This window comes from Cordyceps javanica, chromosome 2, assembly GCF_051103115.1.
Source record: "Cordyceps javanica chromosome 2, complete sequence".
NCBI lineage: Eukaryota > Fungi > Ascomycota > Sordariomycetes > Hypocreales > Cordycipitaceae > Cordyceps > Cordyceps javanica.
In genome coordinates this window covers 105,361-128,348 of record NC_139296.1, presented here as the reverse complement: position 1 = coordinate 128,348, position 22,988 = coordinate 105,361, and the positions used below count along the sequence as shown (strand labels likewise).

The 22,988-nt window shown below is 54.1% G+C and overlaps 8 protein-coding genes across 8 annotated transcripts; 4 read left to right on the top strand and 4 right to left on the bottom strand.

Moving 5' to 3' along the window:
* Positions 1 to 253: 253 nt before the first annotated feature.
* On the bottom strand, positions 254 to 2,128 carry V2A60_002566 (uncharacterized protein; the record flags this gene model as incomplete). The annotated part of the gene is made up of 1 exon (XM_083253915.1): positions 254 to 2,128. One exon carries the CDS (start codon positions 2,126 to 2,128, stop codon positions 254 to 256), a length of 1,875 nt encoding a protein of 624 aa, XP_083110041.1.
* Positions 2,129 to 2,438: 310 nt separating this feature from the next.
* Positions 2,439 to 3,490, bottom strand: V2A60_002565 (aldo/keto reductase; the record flags this gene model as incomplete). The annotated part of the gene is made up of 4 exons (XM_083253914.1): positions 2,439 to 3,176; positions 3,233 to 3,290; positions 3,346 to 3,356; positions 3,416 to 3,490. 4 exons carry the CDS (start codon positions 3,488 to 3,490, stop codon positions 2,439 to 2,441), a joined length of 882 nt encoding a protein of 293 aa, XP_083110040.1.
* A 586-nt stretch (positions 3,491 to 4,076) lies between these two features.
* Positions 4,077 to 5,897, bottom strand: V2A60_002564 (uncharacterized protein; the record flags this gene model as incomplete). Its single annotated transcript, XM_083253913.1, has 1 exon — positions 4,077 to 5,897. The coding sequence occupies one exon, from the start codon at positions 5,895 to 5,897 to the stop codon at positions 4,077 to 4,079; it is 1,821 nt and encodes a 606-aa protein (XP_083110039.1).
* Positions 5,898 to 8,079: 2,182 nt separating this feature from the next.
* On the top strand, positions 8,080 to 9,660 carry V2A60_002563 (uncharacterized protein; the record flags this gene model as incomplete). The annotated part of the gene is made up of 1 exon (XM_083253912.1): positions 8,080 to 9,660. The coding sequence occupies one exon, from the start codon at positions 8,080 to 8,082 to the stop codon at positions 9,658 to 9,660; it is 1,581 nt and encodes a 526-aa protein (XP_083110038.1).
* A 933-nt stretch (positions 9,661 to 10,593) lies between these two features.
* Positions 10,594 to 12,486, top strand: V2A60_002562 (isocyanide synthase family protein; the record flags this gene model as incomplete). Its single annotated transcript, XM_083253911.1, has 1 exon — positions 10,594 to 12,486. One exon carries the CDS (start codon positions 10,594 to 10,596, stop codon positions 12,484 to 12,486), a length of 1,893 nt encoding a protein of 630 aa, XP_083110037.1.
* Positions 12,487 to 13,814: 1,328 nt separating this feature from the next.
* V2A60_002561 (uncharacterized protein) lies at positions 13,815 to 14,513 on the top strand (the record flags this gene model as incomplete). The annotated part of the gene is made up of 1 exon (XM_083253910.1): positions 13,815 to 14,513. The coding sequence occupies one exon, from the start codon at positions 13,815 to 13,817 to the stop codon at positions 14,511 to 14,513; it is 699 nt and encodes a 232-aa protein (XP_083110036.1).
* Positions 14,514 to 15,650: 1,137 nt separating this feature from the next.
* V2A60_002560 (thioredoxin-like protein) lies at positions 15,651 to 16,094 on the top strand (the record flags this gene model as incomplete). The annotated part of the gene is made up of 1 exon (XM_083253909.1): positions 15,651 to 16,094. The coding sequence occupies one exon, from the start codon at positions 15,651 to 15,653 to the stop codon at positions 16,092 to 16,094; it is 444 nt and encodes a 147-aa protein (XP_083110035.1).
* Positions 16,095 to 16,671: 577 nt separating this feature from the next.
* Positions 16,672 to 19,734, bottom strand: V2A60_002559 (WD40-repeat-containing domain protein; the record flags this gene model as incomplete). The annotated part of the gene is made up of 3 exons (XM_083253908.1): positions 16,672 to 19,353; positions 19,404 to 19,576; positions 19,635 to 19,734. 3 exons carry the CDS (start codon positions 19,732 to 19,734, stop codon positions 16,672 to 16,674), a joined length of 2,955 nt encoding a protein of 984 aa, XP_083110034.1.
* Positions 19,735 to 22,988: the final 3,254 nt, after the last annotated feature.

Below are 22,988 nucleotides of genomic sequence, written 5' to 3'. Positions count from 1 at the left end.
AAAGGTTACGGCATGGCATGCAGACATGGATCATGAATGGCGCTTTGGGAGTTTTTTTTTTCTTTAAGCTTGTCTGAGGGAATATGGTCATGGAAGCGTCTTTACCTCCTTCCTCCCGCATCAAATTAGCGCATTCAATATGGGAATTCTTTTTTTTTTTTCGATAGATTAGCAAATAAGTCAAGCACAAGTCGTTATTCATTAATCATGGGGTATCTATCTATTCGACGTATTTATCATCCTCAGCAGTCTCTCAGCACAGTGCCAGATCCCACGCCGCGTCTTCCATCCAGTCGCCGCCGTACTCTGTCTCCTGCGAGCATCGCACGTCTGCTGGCTGCACATTCTCCTTGTCCGCCTGTTGTGCCACCGCCGCCGTTTCGCTGCATGACGACGCGGCATTGTCGTGCTCTGCGTCGCACGGTCGGCGGGCCGGGGACGCCGGCTGCCGTCGCGCATCGTCACGCGTGCCCTGTCGCGCCACGAGGCCCGCCTCCTGCCGCCGGCGCTCCTTCTCCTGCAGCTTCTCGAGGGCGGCGGAGCGACGGCTGCGCTGCAGCGCGAGGGACAGTTGCTCCCGAGAGCCCGAGGACGTGAAGAAACGGGACGGCTGCGGCTGCGGCTGCGGCTGCGGAGGAGAAGCGGCCGGCCGTGGCTCGAGGACCGGCTTTTTGGAAGAAGCACCGGCCCCCGGTTTATCTGTTCGTGGTGCATGCCTTGGCGTTTGCCGCAAAGGTTGTGCTGCTGCAGAGCAGTCGAAAAGTGAGAGGCCTGTCGAGGGGAACGAGCTGAACGCAGACTCCAGGTCCTCTGTTCCTGCCCTTGTGACTGCTGCGTGGTTTGAAAGAGAACGGGTCGGTATGTTTGCGCCGGTCGTTGTGTCCTCTTGTCCGTCATTTTTTAGCGGCTGTGGTGTGTTTCTATGCTGACTTGGCTCTCGTTCCTCCTCTAGCTCGCGGAGCTGTTGTGACGAAGTCGGGAAGAAGTCGTCAAAGTTTACCAGGATAGCCTGCGTGCACGTCGGTGGTGCATGGCGGCTCTGGCCAGGGGATACTGGGCGCTCGGCCTTGCGCTGCGAGGGCGATTTTCTCTTCGCTTGTGGAGAAGTTGCCGCTTTATATTCTGTTCTGTTCTGACGCTCGTTGTGCGATGTGATGTTTGCACATGAGCTCGCTGTGATTTGCTTGGTCGATGGCGGCCTGGCCGACTGTGGCTTCGCGGGCGTCTTACCCCCGCAGAGAAGCTCGTCGAGTTCTTCTAGCATATCTGTGTTGATTTCGTCGTCGAGAAGGTCTTGGGAGGAGGCTAATTGAGCGGCTCCGTCGACAGTCTGTTTGGCTGGATTTTCCATCATATCATCTGGTGGTGTTGTATCGGATAGCGCTCCCGCCGTCGCCATAGGAACTAAATCCAACGCTGCGTCGAACATGGCCTTATCAATAGGTGCTTCGAAGCTTAAATCAACATCATGGTCCTCTGAAACCAAACCAAGGACCCGTTCTGCCTGCTTATCGTCCGTTTTGCCTTCCTGTACCGTTGTTGGGCAACCTTCGATTCCAATGCTGTGCTCGGATGTTTTGTTGTTTATATTCGATGGTGTTGAGTCATCACTTGCGACATGTGCTGTCGTTTCATTTTCGTCCATTTCTTCTTCAGCTTCCAATATTGACCCCAAGACAGTCGCATCGGCTTCTGGCGTCGTAACTGCATCAACATGTTTACCCCCGTCTCCCAGCTGGGCTGGCACCAACAGCCCTTCGGCATCTCTTTTCTTCTTGGAGCCATTGCCTCTGACGAATCTTGCAATCGTGTCCTGACTCGGGCGCACATTGACCAGCGGTAAGCCATTGCGCCGCTTCTCCTCGCGCTGCTGCATTTCCTTTTCCTTTTTCTTTTCTCTTGCCGCTCGCGCTTTCGCCGCGGCCTTTTCCTTTTCGAACTCCTTTCTGATACGGTCCTGCTCCTCGCGCTCCCACTTCAGGCGCTCAGCACGCGTCATTGTCGGGGTCTTGCTGGCGGCTTTGTAGGCCTTGCGCACTTGCTTGGATGTCATCGGTCGCGCGGGGGTGGTGTCGGCATCAAACCGCGGCGCTTGCGGGATGATTGTGAATGTGTTTTGGCGCGCCATCTCGGAGACTGAATCATCTACGTGCGCTAGCTGTGTATTTCTTGTGCGCTCATAGCTCGCCCTGGGTCGGTCGGTTGATTGTTGAACTAACCGTGCGCCGTGCCATCTACATGAGTCGACGCGTTACTTGCGCGGGGTCACGTGGGGTTTTTGTGATGACGCAACTGGTGCGCCAATGCGTGCCGTAAAGTGTTGCGGATCTTTTTTAAAGTTGATTAGCAGTCGACACTCTATTTTATTTCTCATTCGTTTTTGTCTTGAGTAGTATATTTGCATTGGTCTAGAGGCTGTCGTTAGCGATGCCGCCGCGTCATTTTTCTATAGCCTCAACAGAGGGATCCCAAGCGCATGGACTGTACTCGTCAGTAGCCAGATCGGCGACCTCCTCTTTCGTCAGCTCGAAATCATACAAGTCGGCATTCTCTAGGACGCGGCTTGGCCTGACCGTCTTGACCAGCGGCACAAAGTCCTGTTGCAAGCTCCAACGGAGCAGGACCTGGGCCTCCGTCTTGCCGTACTTGTCCGCCAGAGCCTTGACTTTGGGGTCGCCGAAGCGTTGACCGCGAACAATCGGACAGTACGCCTGCACGACAACGTTGCGCTGTCTGCACCAATCCGTGATGTCTTTGCGCATCAGCCACGGGTGGAGCTCCCACTGCCCGACAGAAAGCACACCACCCCTGCCGGGACCGCGCTCGGCCTCGAGCTCTTTGATGTAGGCTTCCAGCTCCTCGAGGTGGTGCACGCCGTAGTTGGAGACGCCAATGGAGCGCACTTTGCCGGCGTCGACGCATTCGACGAGCGCGCGCCACGCGCCCTTGCGGGCGTCGGGGCCACCGTAAGGGCAGTGGATGAGCATCAGGTCTAGGTAGCCAAGCTGCGTCTGCTCGAGCGCAGCGTCGACGAGCTTGTGGGTGCTGTCGTAGCCCATCGGCGCCTTGAAGAATGGTACCTTGGAAGTGAAGAAGACATCGCTGCGGGGCACACCAGACGCAGGGATGGCTGCGGCGGACTGGCCTTGGTTGCGGTACAACGAAGCAGAGTCAATCTGCGAGGATTAGCTTCGACCAACCAGTCTTGGGATCCGTCGACTGTTTCACGCACCTGTCGGTATCCTGCCTCAAGTGCCTTTTGACAGATCTCTGGGCAGTCCTCTTTGGGGCTGCAACAGTTAGTTGCGTATCCAATGGTTATCAGCGGTCAATCGTGGCTCATACATTTGATAGACCTGAGGTTATAATTAGCCGCCGCCGCCAGATCCTCGCGAAGACATGTCAGGCAACTTACACCGAAGCCAAGGAGTGGTATGTCATAGCCCGAGTTGAGTTTGGCCGTGGAAGCCAGAGTGAGTTTGTGCGACATTTTACAACAGCTGAGAGTAATATAAGGGTATGTCGGCAAGGACAGCAGCTCAACGGCAAGACTTGCCGCACTCTTGTCGGGACGTGCTCACAGTGGTTTGCAATTGGCAAGTGTCTGACTAGAAGAGGGTCGTGAACTCGGCACCATCATCGATCTTGGCCCCAGTCAACCTTCAGCAGCTCTCAACCCCCACTATCGAAACCGCGCTATGGACTGAATCGAACAATGGTTTACTCGATTAATTTTAAGGCTATGATGTAGCTGACGTAAAAACCATCTCATGTTAAAGACATGCCAGTCTTTTGTGGACAACTGACCTGTCTGTTCAGTGGCATGGGATTGCTCAGCAACTAGTCAGTGCTAGGCTGCCCCAGCGCTGCGAGTTTGTTCACCAGCATAGTTGGACGCGGCCCAGCGCGTTGTAGGAGCCTTTCTAGCTGCGGTAAAGGATTGGGTCAGATACCAAAGCAAGCGCTATCGTTATAGATTGGGCAGGTCGGTTTGTAGTGCTTTGCCTCCAACTTTCTATTTTGAAAAGCAGAAAAGTTGGCTGAATGAATTTCTCGACCTGACAAGCTGCGCGCGCCTACCATGGAACTCGACCAGTCTTGACCACAGTCTTGAAACCCTCATTTTTTCTTCCTAGCCCAACGATCATGTCCAATAACATGTTATCGCAACCAGCGCCGGCGATTAGACCTACGCTCACCGGCAGCTGCTCCTTCACCCCGCTTACGGCTGACGTGTACTCACGAACTCCAATTGGTACCGCATAGTCCGGAACACCGGCGAAAGCTGCTTGTTGAGTGGAATAGACTGATGATTCGACAAAATCGTGAGCAGATCGTAGCGAATCATCTCGATATAGCACCGAGCCTGGGTTCAGCGGATACGCAACAAGCGAGCTTTCACAACTGGGCACCAGCTGCGACGTGAACCACGCTCGGTAGATCTTCAAACGGCGCTGCGCTTCGTTGTAGTCTGCTGAGGAGATGTTCTGTGCGATGGAAAGGCCCATCCGGAGGACAGGATCAACAAAAGGGCTTCGACCAAACTGCTTTTGATAATCAGAAAAGAATGGTTTGCCCAGGTTCTCCCATTGATCCAGTACCAAGATTGCCTGGAAAGCGCCCACAAAGGTATCGAGACCTTCCTTGTTGCCAGTATTTTCGATAAAAGATTTGTTGACACTCAGATGCTCAATCTTTGCACCTGTGAGAGCTGAGAGCTGTCGAAAAAACTCGTCGTATGCAGCTGTAGCTGTCGCGTTCAGAAGCGACCAGCTTTCGTCGGGTAAGATGATCGTCTTGGGGAACGATGAATAGCTAGCGTTGGCGTTGAGCCATCTGGAATATGTTTTCTGAAGCAACTCTGCATCGCGAGCTAAAAGTCCCGGGGTGTCCATCGCAGCAGAGATGGGTAAGATGCCATCGAGGGGCAAACTTGCGTTGGTAATTCGCATTCCAAAGACACCATTTGCTGCCGAGGGCCCTCGAATGGAACCGGTCGTGTCGGTGCCCAGTGCTAAATCCAGCCAGTCGTATGAAGCAATAGCTGCACCAGGACCGCAAGATGATGCCGACGGGCTCTGGTACCCGTCGCCTCGAGGGTTGAAAGGAGCTAATTGATCGACGTAGTTTGCCGTAGGCACCTCTCCGATTGCGAACTGGGACGTCTTCACTTTTCCGACCACAACGGCGCCCATGTCGATCAAGCGTTGCAAAGATGATGCTGTCTCGGCGGCTGGGGGATAAAGGGCAGCATAGGCCCGAGAGCCACCGCCAGTTTTGATTCCCCCAAGATTGAATACATCTTTTATAGCCAGACGCAATCCGGACAGTGGCTTCTCCGCAGAGGGCTTGGGATAGTAGTGGCGAGATGGAACGGGGATACTGATTGCTGCATTGGCGCCGTCTCCGGCTGCTGCGACAGACGGAAAGTATCTGCCACCTTCGCCCTCGATGACGCCTTGAGTGAAAGCCATGCTGGTATCAGTATAGAGCCTGTACACTCGGCTTAAACGGCCCGACGGATGGAGAAAGTAGGGACCCGAAGCCATCGTGTTGTTCAACGAGGAGTTGAATATGCTGATATCTTTAGACTCAAAACATTGTTCCACTTCACTGGGTAGTCGTACTCCAGAAGGAAGAATAACCGTGGAGAAGAAAATTGTGGAAATGACATCGTCACTGCTCAGAAGCTCGTGCATCTGTGTCTTGAAGTCTTGATACGACACGGGAGGCCTGCTCAGATAGGCAGCAGGTACAGCAACGGTTGGAGCTGATGCCCTCTCAAAACTCACAGTCCCGACGAGAAAGTCGGGCGAGTAGTAAGTTGTGCTGCCAACGTGGAGGACAGTCGATGCGAAAGCAACGGCGGCCGAAGTCAGCCAACCCAAGAATCTCATGATGGCGACTGACCCGAGCCTCCAGCGAGGGTAGGTCTGCACAATATGATCAGTCTATATGTTATTTCAGTTTTTCAAAGAGACCGTCTCATAAAACGCATATTGTTACTCAAGACGCAGAAGATGAGTAGGTTGAGGTAGGTAGCATTGGTTTGCGACGGATTTCTCGAGACAAGGCAGAATAGGTGTGATGATGAAATTTTACAGGCAATCTTAGTAGCTCATAATCTTTGGAAGTTAATTGAGTGATGGATGGGGGCAAAGACTTTTGATAGGATGCTACAGACATAACACAGTCTTTTATACTCATCCTGATCTTCTAATTCATGACAACCGCGCGCGTCCTGAATGTGGCACCGGAGATTTCAATCACATACTAAAATGCCTCAGCTTACACGGGCGAGAGATCATCCCTAGGCTTGCTGAGAGTGGAAGCTCGACTAGAACCCGGGCTACATCACATCACCCACAATTACCTCAAGCCCCGCAAAATTTCGCCCGATGAATGAAAGAGTAGGATTTGTGTGAAGTGCCTATTTTCCATAATAAAAATGATGGGTATTGCCTTGGACGTGTGTGAAGGACTAATGTGGGTTTCAGCGACAGCAGAGTCATTACCTATTTGGTTGCTGAAGCAAGCCACACCACTAGCTTCAGTAACTCTCCAATCCCCTAGCATCACTTAATAATCTAGGTTTGAAGCAAACCAAGGCTGTATCTCTCAGATCTCGTTTTGCGGCAGCTAGAATCGAATGGATAGTAGCATTACTGGGTGCCCGATGGTGTTTATACTTGCAGCTTCTACTTTTTGGGATACACTTGCTATACCCTACAAGCGAGGCTGAATTTCCGCAAAGTTTCTTGTGCATTAAAACTCTTCTATACTGGCGGATTTTGTATAGAATATATACAGCGGCAAGGAAGCCTCCTGCATTTGTTCAACACTCTTTTAGCATTAACCTGTCTTCCATCTTTCCTTCTTTCCCTCCAATGTATCCAGGCCGCTCTAGTCACAAGCAGCCAACTTTGCATTACTTTATTACATCTGATCAAGTCAGAATCTCATGCTACCCATTGTTTATGATAGATAGGCGAGGTGGTAATGAGCAGCCAATCTGTAACGTGACACCTCCCAGGCCATAGCAATACAAATCTATGTCAAAATCGAGGCGCAAATCCTCAACTTTAGTTATTTAAGGGGGCTAGATCTCGGGATCAGGTTTGTACCTATTTAGATCTGGCTACATATTGGCTTTGATTGATTGCTCTGGATGCGGACAGTGAAGTTCCGGAGTACTTTGTTCCTCAGGCGCCCATCGGCGGGCAATATATCTCCTGCACTGTTGCACATCTCGGCTATGGCAATATCTGAACAGTTACATAGTTGATGGCCGTATTATTTGGCTGGTCAATACTTTTCTGAGTGTCAACAATGCGACCCTCCCACCTAGTAGAGGCCTCTGACTCCCCATGATACTTCAACGTAGGTAGTCATGAAGTCAAGGCCATTCCGGGGCTAGCTTGACGGAAAACAGGGAGTTCTCAAGTTACGAGCCCAAAGAATTGCGCAGCTGCGTAGTTTGACACCAATGTCTCTGTATTTCGTGCAAATGCATGACTAGGAGGATTTCAGCCGTAGGAAAGAATGTTTCAGTGGACCACTACGTCTATAATTCTTACTTACAGAAGCATAATGATTCATTTTCATAAAAGTATATATGTAATAATAGTAATTTAGAGATTTCAATATTAGCAAACATAATTTCAGGAGTGGATGAATGACGTTGATCAGGCAAGGTAGAGTGGCCCGCAAGTGGGTGGCTGACGTTAGTCAACACCCTTGAAAACGATCGGTAATCTCGGCGTCTGAACCCAATGTGATACTAAAGAAAATGGCTCGAAAACGAGCCAGAAGTTGCCTTCCGCCCCGAGAGCTGAAGCAAAGTTTTGCCTTTTCGGCTTGTCTCAAACACTGTTCCACTTGATGGTCACGCCGCTTCGGTAAGGATTGCCGCATCGTATTGAAAGGTTTCTCGTTGTTTTCTCATTTCATGATTGCCAAATGGGAACTGCAGGGAAACGGAAAAAGTGAGCCGATGTTATACTACAAAGATGGCTCCGGAGCTCGCAAGTGCCAGCACCTGTCCCTTTGCCCAACTCACTGGTTTATACCTTCATAGTCATGCCAACTCTGAACAGCAGCTACGACGTCCTTGTCGTTGGCAGCGGCAACGCTGCTCTCGCCGCCGCCCTGTCTGCGCGCCAGACTGGTGCTACCGTCGCCGTCTTCGAGGCTGCTCCGCGATCTCACTTTGGTGGCAACAGCCGCTACTCGTCTGGCATCTTTCGCATCTGGCATGACGGGCTGTCGTCTGTACTACCTCTCCTCGACAAGAGTGCCCTGGAAGAGGCCCGCCGCTGCCGGATGGGCATGTACACGCGTGACGACTACGCGGCGGACATGGCACGCACGAGCGGCGGGCAGTGTGACAAGGAGCAGCTGGCTGTACTGCTGGACCGTTGCTTCGACACGGTGGCGTGGATGAAGAGCCTCGGGGTCCCGTGGCGGCTGCCCCTGGGCAAGTTTCTCGACCACGACAAGGTGCTCGACGCAAGCGGCGAGAGCTGCATGGACTTGCCGCCGTGGGACACCGTCATGGCCATTGGAGGAGGAGCGGGCCTGATGAACAGCCTGCGATCGGCAGCTGAAGCTGTGGATATAGCCATACACTATAGTGCACCGGTATGTGATCTCCTTACACAAGGTGACACAGTCACGGGCATCATTGTTCGGGGCCGCGACGAGACTCGTCACTTTGCTGGGCAGGTGATCCTGGCGTGCGGAGGGTTTGAGGCCTCGCCGCGACTACGGCGCCAGTTTCTTGGTGAGGGGTGGGACCTGACGTGCCTGCGCGGTAGCAAATTCAACACCGGCTCGATGATGGAGCGGGCAGTGGCCGCGGGAGCAGGCGTCGCGGGCCATTTCGGAGGGTGCCACGCGACGCCGCACGATCTAGGCGCGCCTAGAACCCTCGACCCTGACGCTGGGGACACAATGAGCCGGTATAGCTTCCCCTACTCGATCACGGTCAACCTCGACGGGCGGCGGTTCATGGACGAGGGCGAGGACCACTTCAGCCTGACATACGCCAAGGCCGGCGCCACCATCGCCCGGCAGCCACGCGCGGCGGCATGGCAAGTATTCGACCAGAAGACGACGCACTTGCTGGAGCCACGGTACGCGTCCGCCTTGTCAGTCGTCCGGGACGACACGCTGGCTGGTCTCGCGGTCAAGATGGGCGTCGACGCAGGGATATTTGCCGAGACAGTCCGGGCCTTTAACGCTGCAACGCCGGCTGCAGCCGCGGAAAACTTCAACCCCCTTGTACTTGATGGTGTATCCACGGGGGCCGCACTCACCGTGCCCAAGAGCAACTGGGCGCTGCCGGTGGACAAGGGTCCCTTCGTGGCGTATGGCGTGACGTGCGGCATCACGTTCACGTACGGCGGCCTGGCTACAGATTCGTCCGCGCGGGTGCTCAACCAGGAGGGACTGCCCATGCCCGGACTCTGGGCCGTGGGCGAGATTGCGGGGGGCTTCTTTGCTTTCAATTACGCGGGCGGCACGGGACTGACGAGGGGGGCTGTCTTTGGGAGGATTGCCGGGCAGGCGGCCGCCGAGAGGGCAAAGCGTCTCGGAAAGGAGAACTCTTTTCCCGGGTTTGTATCGTCTGCAATGCGACGCTTCGGATATGGACACTAGCGAGCTTCCTTGAGATGCCTATGTAGATTATCGTAGGTGTTGTAGCCAAAGTAGGGAAGCGCCCGAGTTGCAGTGCCATCCTTGCCATAACCATGAGCACTGTTTGCTATGACATGACTGATTGGTTCTCCGTATTTCTAGCATCCCAAGCAGAAAGAGTGGTGGTATATGAACCTTGGGCACGGTTGGAAAATGACCGATTTTAGTGATCTCCTAAGAACCAGATACTGTCTGTTTATCCTAGTTTTGAAGAGACTAATCCCTTGTGATATTTCCATAAGGATCTCTTAATTTCTTCTAGGTCACTATATACAACATCTAGTCTGGTCTTTTTTTAAGACTTATCGAGTGTTGAGAAGCCCAATACTAGGTCTTTACAGAAGTCACTCAAGATGCACTTCAGCTACCCATGGCTCATCCACCACCACTCTTTCTGGCTGGGATGGTGAAAACACGAAAAGCCGATGAGAACTTAAAAACATCTAACTCGGTAGATGTTCTAGTAGTAAATTACTCATGTGGTGTGTGCGTGGGCCTGTCGTGCCGTGGATGTGTCAAGCACCCACCAAAGAAGTGGTGGGTGTGTGGCACATATAGCCTCTTGATGAGCCCCGTCCGGGTAATAGTTCCGGCCCCGTGATACAGACAAGACTCGGGCCGTCTTGAGCTGAGCTGCAAGATAGTTTGCCCATATTGCAGCCACATATTTAGGCTTTTGACGCGGATTGATGCATGTCTCACACAAGGTGGTTATGGGAGCCATTGCTGTGCACCATGGTCGCCGCAGTTGAGAATTGAGTTGATTAAAATATTACGTATTCGGTCAGACCCCATGTATTCGTGTCCATCAATATATTTCGAAAAACCACGAATACTCTTATGCACTTGGGATTAGCTCTATTTTAGGATCAGAATAGTGACAGTCAACCAAGGATGAACAATATCAACAAATCTGCGGCAAAGACCGAATTAACCAAAACGACATTGCCGTCAGAGCTGGATCCGAGGCAGCAAACCGTCGATGCCGTAACAGGTGTCCTAAATAGTTACCGACTGGCGCAGAATGGCGATTTGAACTGGGAGAACACCATAGTGCGCAGTCAGCTGGAAGCATTCGTTGCTAAGAACGAGCAAGTGGAACTTGTACTTCCTGCGTTTCCATTCAAGTCGCCAAACCGGAGAGACAAGGTGCTTGGTTTTCTTCCAGATGCTGGGGAAGAGTACGCGTTGAAGCACTTGGACGGGCTTTGCGCCGCCATTCAGCAAGTGTACGTGCCAGGGGCCGTCTTGACTATCATATCTGATGGGCTAGTGTACAACGATCTCCTGGGCGTGGCGGACGAAGAGGTGTGGGAGTATGGCGAGGTACTTCGACAAATTGCGGTTGATCACAGCCTATGCCATCTACGGTTTCAGCGACAGCACGACATCTTTGATTGCGATATAGAAAAAGGCCCCATATGCAGGCGCCAATACTTGAAGAACGTACCCAAACTGCGACAGCGCCTTGTGCAAGACATGCCTTCCGATTTGGAGGTGAAGAGGCTGATCGCCCCTGACATGGACACGACCCTCGTGTACCGCGGCTATCTCAGGTTTCTCGAGCTAGACCTAGCCATTACTGGGATGGGAAAGACCAAGACACAGCAAAAGAAGCGCATCCGAGCGGTGGCGAAGCAGATGATCGGCCGGGGACACGCCTTTCGGGCTAGGATCGCGGCCAAGTATCCAGATTGCATACGGCTTTCGATCCATGCCTCGACAGATGTCACCAAGCTGTCAATCTCGTTGACGGGACAGAAATGCGGGCAATTACAGACGCCGTGGCACTCGGCGCTGGTCCGAGCTGTGAACGGAGAGGTCACCATGTGCCATCGAGCGGCGATCGATGCGGCTACGCACGAGCTCGTTGTCGAGGACGGGCGACCAGCATATTTTCGCGAGCGCAGCACTCTATTCGACTGGCCGGAACTCAACGTCGAGTTTCGCTACCTGTACCCCACAGGAATAATGGTGTCTGCCAAAGACGAGGGGCGGTCTTATTCGCTCAGGGAGGTGCCCATGCAGAAGCTCCGGGCTCTAGCGACGCGGTGCTCCCCCGTCATACTCCGCGGCTTCGGGGACACGACTGACAAGAAGACGTTTATTGCGAGTGCCAACGACCTGGGGACGCCGGCGCCGTGGAAATTCGGCGTCGTGGCGTCGGTGCGCAACGCGCGGGGGACCAACACCGACGCGGCCAACGCGATCGTCACGAGCAACGAAGCGATGCCGATGCACCAAGACGGCTTCTTCTTCTTGAAGCCGGCGGTGACGGCCGACGGGACGGTGGTGATGCGGTCGGCGCAGCCACGGTTCCAGTACTTTTCCGCCGTGACCGAGCCGGCGGCGGCGGGCACCGGGCGGACACTGTTCGCGTCGTCGAGGCTCTTATTCCAGCACCTCGGCGGCGGCGGGGGAGGGGAGACGGTGGAGCGGCTTCGCGGGCTCACCTGGGACTGCCGGCACTCGTCGGACTGGGACGAGCACATGAGGGGGCTGCGGCTGGTGGTGCCGCACCCGGAGACCGGGGAGGACTGCCTGCACTTTATGGAGCCGTGGCCGCGGAGCCGGACGCGGTTCGCGTACAACAGCGTCTCGGTGGAGAACGGGCCGCAGCGGTACCTCGAGGTGGTGACGAGGGCGCTGTACGACTACCGGGTCACGCTGCGGTTCGAGTGGTGCCGGGGCGACGTTTTGCTGTCGGATAATTTCGCGATGCTGCACACGCGGACGGCGTTTGCGCACGAGGAGGAGCGTGAGCTATGGCGGATACATGTCAACTGATGACGTGGGCTTTGTGTGGTTGAGAGAATAAAGTCAATGTACAAATTGAACGAGAAGAAACGTGGATGGAATCTCTCCCGACAGGAGTCGACGGTGCTGATCACACCCGTGTGATTGATGACAGCTTGTGAATCTTGCGCCACGGTGGTAGGAAACTCTCAGTAGACTTAATAATACAAATATACGTAAGGAGCGGGTGTCTAGAGTCGGGCAAAGTATGACTGAGATACAAATTGGCACCACGGCAGGTGTTGTCACAACAGTGTGTTTTTGCTTCGTCGAGGTTTCGCAGCAACAGTCTCTGAAAGCCAAAGCCGGCGCGGTTCAACAAAGTCTCGGCTACGTCCTCTATAATATGTAAAATGAGCAGCAAGTGTGGCAAACGACAGTATATTACGTCCATGTTGGAGTTGAGACGAGAACAACGCAGTGTCAATGCGGGAGCTTGTATGGTGGTCATTACTCAACTTGATAGAAATGGGCGTTTATTCAGGACAGCATTTCGCTCACATCAAGCCACAGTACTATTCCTTACATGACTTACTATAGAAGAAAAAAGGAGAAAGTGACTTTGGAGCATCATTCAGCTATTGGTCCCTACTCAGAGTTTCGTATAGTCTTCCATCTGGGAGCAATTATACAAGACAGAATGCACACAAATATGGCCAGTGATTCAACAACGAGTCGCAGAACATCTCAGCAAGTCATTTGACTCTTGCTGAGAACCTTGCCCTCCTCCTCCGTCAGCTCTTCACAACGTCCCTGATTATTCTGAGCGGCCGGCCGGAGAAGAAGCTGCGACGCATGTGCACGCGCAACCGGTGGCGAGGTTCGGAGCATGGTTCCATGTCACTGTGTCCTCACAGCGTCACAACAGAGACAGCCTGTAACCAAGCTAGCTCTGAAGCTAGCACCTTCATCTATATTTATTAAAACATGTGCCGAAATCATCATGTGCGGTGCGCCGCTGTGCACTCGGTGTTCTGATTTCGCAAAATCAACCTGAGGGTGCGCGCGCTAAGAATGTAATTAACAATGACACGTTACTTCGACAGCTTCCTCTTTGGGGTATTGTCGTTTGTTCGCCAGCCATGCGCTCCTGTGACCTTAATATATCCGGCGTCCAATGAGAAGTTGGCAGGTAGGAGATCTAGGCAATCGAATGCGGGGGATATTGCTCCAAACCACGACACGCAAAGCAGAGATCAAGTATAAGAAGGGCCCCCTCTGCCGAACACAAGCTGCCCTGAGTGTCGTGATTTACAAGGAATTACCACCAACCCATCAAACCTACTTTGACTACATTTTTCAGCAGAGGCATATCAACAATGAAGGTTTCCATTGCCGCCGTGACTGCCCTTTTCCTGGGCACCCTGGGCTCTGCTCACATGCAAATGAGCTACCCGCCGCCGTTCCGGTCCAAGTACAACCCGTACACGACCAACGTCGACTACGACATGAACAGCCCGCTGTCGGCCAGCGGCAGCAACTACCCGTGCAAGGGGTACCACTCGCTGCTGGACACGCCGCAGGGCAAGTCGGTCGTGACGTGGCAGCCCGGGCAGACGTACAACATGACGATTGTCGGCGGCGCGACGCACGCGGGCGGCAGCTGCCAGGCGTCGCTGTCGTACGACCGCGGCGCCAGCTGGACCGTGATTCACTCGTACATTGGCGGCTGCCCGCTCAAGTCGACCTGGAGCTTCACGCTGCCCGCCGACACGCCGGCCGGCGACACGGTCCTCTTTGCCTGGTCGTGGTTCAACAAGATTGGCAACCGCGAAATGTACATGAACTGCGCGCACGTGACGATTGCCGGTGGTGGGGGACGGGAGGCGTCTGCTGCTGAGGATTATGAGAAACGGGGGCCCGGAGATTCTTTTGGAAGCCGGCCGGCCATTTTCGCGGCCAACGTGGGTAGAGGCTGCGGTACCTCGGAGGGCTGCGACGTCAAGTTCCCGGCGCCGGGCCCGGATGTGGATCTGGCCTCGTCCCGGACCTGCCCACCTACGGGTCGGTGCGGCTGAGTCTAGTTCTAGACATGATTATTTGATTCACAAATTGTAACAAGGTTTGAAATTGTCCTTGCTTCTTGTAACTGTGAGGTTGTATTGTTCGTAGTAGAATCCAGTGTGCCATTTACCAGTACTGTGATTTTGGTGGCGATGGTGGAGTTGGAATTAGGCTCAGACTGCTGAAGGACGTCGAGCAGTGGGATTTTCTGCCGATGATAAAAGGATAAAAAAGCATCATCTTTAATCTGTCAATCGTGTATTTTTTTCTTCTTCTTTCGTTTCAATCTTTTTATTCTCACGTGTCTTTCCAGAATAGCCTGGTAGGACCAGACTTTTTTTTTTTTTTTTTTTTTTTTTTTTTTTTTTGCTCGGATTTTATCCAAGGTCTTTTCGTTATTACTGTTATGACGATTATGATGAATAATAGTGAGCAGCTGGTGGTTGCATTCTGGCAAGTACACCTTGACCGGACCATCGGCAGACACTGGTCACAGCGACAGCACAGTGAGGATAAAAGCATGTCTCGCCGACGTCGACTGCATCCCTCGAGAATTCGAGCCTCCCGAGCGATCCGTTCTTGATGCCGATGGTCCGAGCTCACCATTGGACGCCCTAGAAGCTGAACCCGGCATGTCAGGGTCATGATGCCCGCTTCGTCGGCGTCCGAGTACTTGGGAATCCCTGCCTGCCCTACTAATAACAAGTACCTGCGTAGCCTTCTTAAAGCTTGTGCCCCGCCAAAGCACGCCATCGCGGCATTTGGTCATTGCCCGCCTGCGAATGGTCCGACTCGATGACAAAATCAAAGCTGGGCTTACAGATCAAAAGCAGACTTGGTCTATGCACATGTTCAATACTTGATCCATTCTTGCCCTCACTCCCAGAGTTGTTCCAAAAAAAAAACCCCCCAAAAAAAGAGAGAGAAATAACTGTTCCTCGTTCCGCATTACATCACCAACGCGACCCTCCCACAGCCCTCTCTAGTTCCTCCCCCTCCCCCACCAGTTTCCAGAATTTCATCAACTCTCTCTTCTTGCAACACTACCTCCGTACATTTGTTTGCTTTACCCAAACGACACATCTGAACCCAGACACACACACACACACACACACACACACACACACACACCAAAAACGAGACAAAACATCATGTCCGTCATCGACATCAAGACCAAGGCCGAGTTTGACGAGCTCGTCAAAAAGACGCCCTACGTCGCCCTCCAGGCGCACGCCGTCTGGTGCGGCCCCTGCAAGGCCATCTCGCCCTTCTTCACCAAGTTCGCCGCGTCGCTCAGCGTGCCCGAAAAGTACGCCTTTGCGCGCTTCGACACGGACGAGGTGCCCGACCTGGCCTTTGAGCTCGGCGTCCGCTCCATCCCGGCCTTCTTCTTCTTTGAAAAGGGCGACAAGGCGGCCGACATGACGGGGCCCAAGCCCCCGGCCCTCCAAAAGGCCATTGAGGACCTCTCGACCAAGGCCAAGGCCGGCGGCGATGCTGTGAGTAGTAGTGCCCTCAACAACACGTCCACCTCGGCGGCGGCGGCGCCGGCTGAAGCAGCGTCGTCGGCCGATTCTTCCGCTTCCCATCTCTAATCTCTTCCCGCGACGCCACGTTTTTTTTCTTCGTCGGCCGTACAGTTCTCGACAAGCGAAGAATTCTAAAACACGGGCGCGAAAGAAAGAAAAAAGCCTCTCGCGCAATCAGCACAAGAAAAGCACAAGCCGACCAAAACACATGCAAATACATCATTATACCCGAGGCGAGCACAAAAAACAACAGTCCACCCAAAACAGCCAGTCTTTACACAGCTGCAAGGATAGCTAGCCTTCATTACAATCAAACAAGTTTAAAAGAATTAAAATCATGGATATCCATCAGGATCCGCCTCGGTATTGCACTACCTCGCGCACACGTAGGATACGCATCTCTGAAATCAATGCCCTGTGGATCTTGCATAGTCTGGCACGACCGTTGGATCCCTTCACAGTACGTGTAAGAAACTTGTCAATTGATCGCTATCCAACTCCTCGCTTTGCAATATGAAACTGTTAAAAACAAATAGAATGCTCCCAGTATATGGGTATACATGTGCCAAGATGGTGCTCCGCGTCCATGCCCATCAGCATCGCCTCATGCGTCTTCAACTTGACCGTATCGACACCGCCACGCTCACTCGCTCACTTCGCTAGACGTCCCGCTCAGCTGCCCTACCCCCGAGTCGGTCCGCTTCTTCCCCGGCGGTGACTCTTGGCGCCGCTTGCCACCGACAACCACGTTGCGCGGCTCCTGCTCCTGGCTCGCCGTCTGCGACGAGAGCACCTCCGACTCGACGTCGTCGCTCGTCGCCGAGGTTGACGGCACAACAGGCGGCGGCGGCATCGAGCGCCGCCCGCTAGTCTCTTCTTCGCCGCCCGCAACCAGCCGCCGCAAGTCGTTCACGGCTAGGGTGGCGCGACGGTGGTCATGAGCCGACCGCTCCGTCGACGTGCTTGTGCGCCGGGAACCACCGTTGTTGGCTTTGTCGCCCACCGCGCTGCTGTTGGTCACGTTGCGCAGGCCAGAGATGCCTCCCCGCCAGCGGCTGAGGTTCCAGAAACTGCCGTCACGGCCGTCCGCGTGTACCGGAGGAGACTCCATGGCGCTCACTAGGCTAAAGCTTGGCGTCGGGGGAATGGTAGGTCCCTTGTTCTGGTCCTTTGTTTTGGCGGAAACCACGACAGGCTCCGGGTTGGTGGATGTCGATCGACCGCGCCTCTGCATGTTGCTGTTGCTCCTCTTGCGCGACGGCGACGTGGCGCCGTACGGCTGCTTCCGCGCTTCCGACGCCAGATTCGAAGCCGAGGCATTGAGAGGCGTTCGGACGACGCTCTTGGATGGTGAAAGCGAACGTTCGCTTCGTGTTGTCGGCGTCCCGGTCGAATGCCTCCCGCCTTCAATGTCCTGTCGCCAACTCATGATCCTGTCGGACGCAATCTGATTAGGCGCCAGGTTACCGTTACCGTTCGTGCTGAGAGAGCCACGCCGAGACTGAACACGACTGCCACCGCTTGTCCTGGTCGCCAGGCTCGAGCTGCGGCCGACGCCGGCCACCTTGCCGGAGAACTTGGACCCCGTCTCCCACAGGCTTTGATGACGCTTCACAGCTGCGCAGTCTTGCCTAAAGACCTTGATAATGCCCTTCCGATCTGCAGTGATGATGATGTTTCCGAGCTTGTGCTTCGACCGTTCAATGTAAGCAGGACTCTCATGCTGCTTTTTGACGCTGCCCGGCACGTCCGAGTGCGTCGCCTCGGAAAGCGCGCTTTGGCTGATGGTGGCCTCGCTCAGGCTCATGAGCGTCACCGGTGGGGGGTTGCACAAGTCGTAGATGGGATCACCGGAGGCGCCCAAAAGTTGCTTCGTCGCGATTGGCGCCATGAGAGCGACGGTAACCACTTCGGGGTGCGCGTCAAAGCACTCATAAGGCTGCTTGTCGCGGACCTCGAGTTCCGGATGCGAAATGTCCCATATGTAAGCTTTGCGATCCTCGCTGCCCGACGTCACAAATTGCCCGTCGTCGCTGAATCGGGCGTGGATCTGACTAGACATGTTTTCATGCCCTTTGAACTTGGCCTCCAACATTCTCGTCTTTAAGCTGTAGATGCGCACACGCGAGTCGTTGGAGCTGATAAGCACCTTAACGTCTGCTGCCTGATGGGACCCTTGAGTAGCAATCGTCTTTGTGCGGATGCCGGTAATCTTGCTGCCCTTTGCGTTTTTGCCGCGCGATGAGCGGACATGAATCTGCCAAGGGTTCTTGAGTCCCTCCGTCTCATAGAAGAGACAAATGCCGCTTAGCAGACCACAAATGGCCGTCTTGCCATTTGGTGTGAATGCCACGGCCGTAATGAATTCTCCTGTTGGCGCAGAAAAGGCGACAGATTTGTCGGGTATGCTCCACAGTCGCAGCTGCTCATCCAAGGACCCGGCGAGAAAGAAGCGATCATCGGTGGGGTGAAAGGCAATCGAGGTGACGAGGTCGTCGTGCTTAAAGGTACATAGACTCTCTTGCCGGCTCAGGTGCCACAGCTGCACCGTCTTATCCATAGAGGACGACAGCAAAAAGTTATTCTTGCTCCAACTGAGAGCAAGAACCTCTCCGGTGTGGCCTTGGAATTCGCGAACCGGCTTGCTGCGAAATACGGGCGCGCTCAACCGTTCGCTCTTGGAACGGTTTCCTTTTTCGTCATCTTCCTGTTCCTGCTCCTCTTCATAGGCCTTTCGCTCCTCGGGTGTGGAAAGAACAGCGTAAACCCTCACAACATGGTCCATGCCGGCAACCGCGAGATAGCGACCGTCGATGCTGAATTCAGCCGCCCATATAGCATCCCCTCCCTTGAGAATGCGACTGCCGACAACCGTAGCAGGCGCGTGCTTGGAGTGGCCATCCTCCTTCTTGGCGCTAGAAAGCTCCTGGGCAAGAAACAGGTGATTAAAAGTTCGAGACTTTTTGTTGTGTGCTTTGACGCGAATGTAGCGAGGCGGTTCCTTGTGCAGCGGCAGGTAACCGCCCCCGGCGCCCATGACGGTGGTCAGGGCCCGGGCATTGGTTCCGTCGGTGCGGGCATTGTCGCCGATTTCCGAGTCCGAGTCGATGTCATTGTCCTTTTTGAAAGTTCCGCGAATAGATAGGCGGCTGAGAAATGACGGGCCCTTTTTGCGCTCTTTGATACTGTCAGGGCGCGCGCTGGGGGTCGAGTCGTGGCTAGGACGGCCGAGGCTGTCGGGGGTCGGACTGTCAGGTCTGCCGGCATTTAGAAGGCGCTGCGCGATGGTCGGTTCGGTGCTGCTATTTGTTCGAAGGTAGATTTGCTACAACAGTCAGCATGGCACAGCTTGAGAAGAAGTTTCACGGCACGTACGGTGCTGAGAGGATCCAAGCCCGTTCCGCTGGCCTGGTTTGATGTACTGGGTTTTAGGGTATTCTTTGTCGACTGGCTATCTTTGCTGACTGGCGGGCCAGCGCTGCGAGAATGCTTGGAAGTTGGACGTCGACTGACGATTGGGCTAAGGGATTCGGAGCCGTTTTCATCAACTGAGAGCCAATTAGCAAAAGCGTTCCAGGGATCTGGCGGATTTGTGGCGAGACGGACCTGAGGATGGCGATTTGGTGGTAGGTCGCGAGCGTCGACCTTGGTCCCTGGACGAGTGCAGATCGCCGGCTAGTGCAGGCGAAGAGACGTCGGTGGTCATGTTTCCATGCTAACAGAGAGCAAGGCAAGATATATTCTGAAAAAAGGAACTCGTGCCGCGAGCGCAGGCTCAAATTTCCAGCATCACGGAGCCAAGACACGAAGCGGCGTGGGACAGGAATGCGGGTGTATCGCGCGTTGAACCAGCCCCCCAAAAATAGCAGTTGACAGGGTAGCAGCAGGCTGGGACTAGCCACGGGGCGGGAGGGGAGGCGGGCAGCGAAAGTATGTGCTGCCAATACGAAAAGGTGGAATCTTGGCGATTGGTCGTGGCTCAATTGATTATTCCCGGTGAAAGGGTTGCAGAGTGAAGGTGGCGACGATGTGGTATGACTGCAAGACGGTGACGATGTGAAGACCAAAAATTGGCTTGACGGACCGGAACGTGTGGAAAAGACGTAAAGAATAAAAGAAAGAGAAAAAAAAAACTATCGTCGGAATGACCAGACCGCCCTCACAGGCGTCGCGGTAAGCTCGCTAGCTGTTTTAGCTGATTGCAGTTCGGAGTCTGTTAGTCTCCGTAGCCGTGAGGTCCGCAAGAGGAAAACGAGGTCTGGACACGGACGGGCGGACTTTGTGTATTTGGGGCGGGCCTCATCCAGGTTGCCAGGTTCGGAGGTTTTCAGCGGATGACAACGGCGATTGACTTTTTTGCAAGGTGGATGCAAAAAGAGGAGAATGGAAGCAAGAGAGCAAAGGCGAAAAAGCAATCGGTTTGCCTCTTTGGCAGTCGATGGCAGCCCGAGTACCAACGACGTTTTTGGTGCGGCAAGACAGAGAGAGGCCGGATAAGTAGGTAGGGTTTGCTGGAGATGGCTGAATGGAGATTTAAGCTTTTCGGCAGACGCAGGTGGGCAAGGCCAAAGTCAATGGGAGATGCCGTTGCGGGGGGGAAGAAGACGACGGCAAAGAAGAAGATTGAATCTAGATGTTGGTGAGGAAAAAAAAGAAAAATGTACGTGGCCAAAATGTAACAAGATGAGAGAGAAGCAGAGCCGTCGCAAACAGGGAACACTGTGTCGATGATACGGACCGGCAGCTCAGTAACTGACGACACCGGCACGACATGGCTGATGGAGGGGCACCTGCCTGCCCACGCTATTTTGGGCGCACAGACTGGTACCTGCTAACGGAACTTGTCCAATGTTGTCACCATGACTGCGTCAGTCAGTCAGTCAGTGTTTGGTGTTACTCGACAAGGCCCTGGTTGCCAGTCACCAGTTCCCATGCATCGCATCACAAGGCTGCTTGAAAACCAATATTTTCATTGCTTGGCATTCATTCTACGGAGTACCGAGTGGCTACTGGTACGAACAAGGCTATCGTCCAGCCCGCTTCAGGCTGCTTCAGGGCTCAGCCGATGCATTGTCCTTGTTTACTTTGAAAGGTGGTCGTCATGCTTACCGCCAATTTCTCACCTTTTTCTCTCTTCTTTTCTTCCTTCTTTTCCCCCCCTTCTGCTCGCTCGGCGGGGGAGTTCGTCATACAGGCCCCCAGCCTGCCATCTGAAACTTTGTTGCCCCGTCGTTGCTCCATCCCGACGGGCTCCATATCAGCGACGCGATGGCACCCCCTGGGCTTGGCCACTCGGTTTCGCTCATCGTGTTAAGAGCGCATGTACTCCGTACATACCACGGCACCCTCGTAAACTAATAAGTAACTCGTTGACTGGTTGGCCATTGGTAACTGGGGGGTTATCGGCGGGCGCCACCGTCGCCCCGTTGCGTGAGACCACCCACTCTCACCCTGCCAGCCTGCGCAGCTGGGCAACCCGGGAAGCCTCATGTGGGTGCCAATCATGGCGCTAATTAATAAATCCAGTGATACCGGCAGCTTGTCTCAAAGCAGGGCAACCAGCCAGAACAAGAAAAACAAGGCTGAGCAAAGCCTCGGCGATTGTCACCACATCAGTAACGCACTTGCGATTTGGTGGCTGCTCTGTTGTGTGCTGGCGTGCTTACCGACTACATACATAACTAATAATACACCTCGGTAGTTTTGCGTCTCATTGCGCTAGGATCGAAAAGGAAAGACCCAGCCAGTCAGTCCATCCTTTTCAATCTCTGCTTGCTGTTGTGGCTGCTGCCCTACCAGTGACACTCTTCTGTCTCCGCCAGACATGTCTCGCTTGCTTCTCGATCTAGAACCCGACGGAGCGGAATGCGAGGAACAAGAGCTAAAGAAAGAAAAGAAGAAAAAGAAAAAAAAAAGAACAGTGTTCGGCGAATACAAGGGTTGCATTCCCTGTTAGCCGCATTTTATCACCTCCCCACAGCTGAAAGTGTCGCAACCATCAAGCCGGCCGGAGGGAGGTTTTTGTTACGCGTACTGGTCAGGGTCCTCGCATTCGAGGCTGGCTGGATCCGAGCCCCCAAAGAAGGACAAGTTTCTGAGCCTACCAGTCTACCCATAAATGATCTGTCTTGTTCATCGCCATTCTGGGTTACTGCTGGTTCCGCCTTCTTACTTTTATAGTACAACGACTCGGCTCGAATCGTGACCTAGGCTGTTTTAGTAGAATGACCCCAGCGAGTCTTGAGCATCATCATGACATAATACGCGTGTACGTATTTCCAAAAGGTTGGGCTTGGCACAATTTCAATATATGGTTACCGCTTTGCATCTTTTGAAACTTGCAATCGCGATTCTCACACACTCCTTAGTATTGTGTGCTCGCCGATGCGCAATCAAGTCGCCGAGGTTGATTGATGTGTGTAACTTGGTGTGGACTTGTCTCAAAGCACGCTGCATTCCCTTTGCAATGAAACATGCATAACAGGGTGCGTGTTTAATATAGAACCCGCTACGAATACTGCACAAAGTATTTATTGCCTCGCAGCCCTCGGGGCAAAAATATCAGCCAGCATGTCCAATCCGTCGTGGGGCTTCAATACGGGGTACACAAGCCCAGAGCCACAACTCAGTCAACTGCCGTATCCCAGCTGTCTTCGTCTCCCTCGAGACTCAGATGGACCCTGCCGTCGGGTTGGCCGCGTGTCGCCGCAATAGCCGTCGCGAGCTCGTCGAAGCTGTACCCCCCCCCCCCCCCCCCCCCCCCCCCCCCCCCCCGACGACGCGGGTGATCTTTTGCGTCGGCGCCAGTCCGGCCCGGTCTGCCCGGCCGAAGCGATGCACGTCCGCCACGGTGCTGTCCTCGCCGACGCGCACACCCAGCGAAACGTCGGGCTCGGGCGACTCGGTCTGCTCGTGCGTGTAGCTGAACGTGTAGCCGGCCCGCTCGAACCCCCGCTGTGT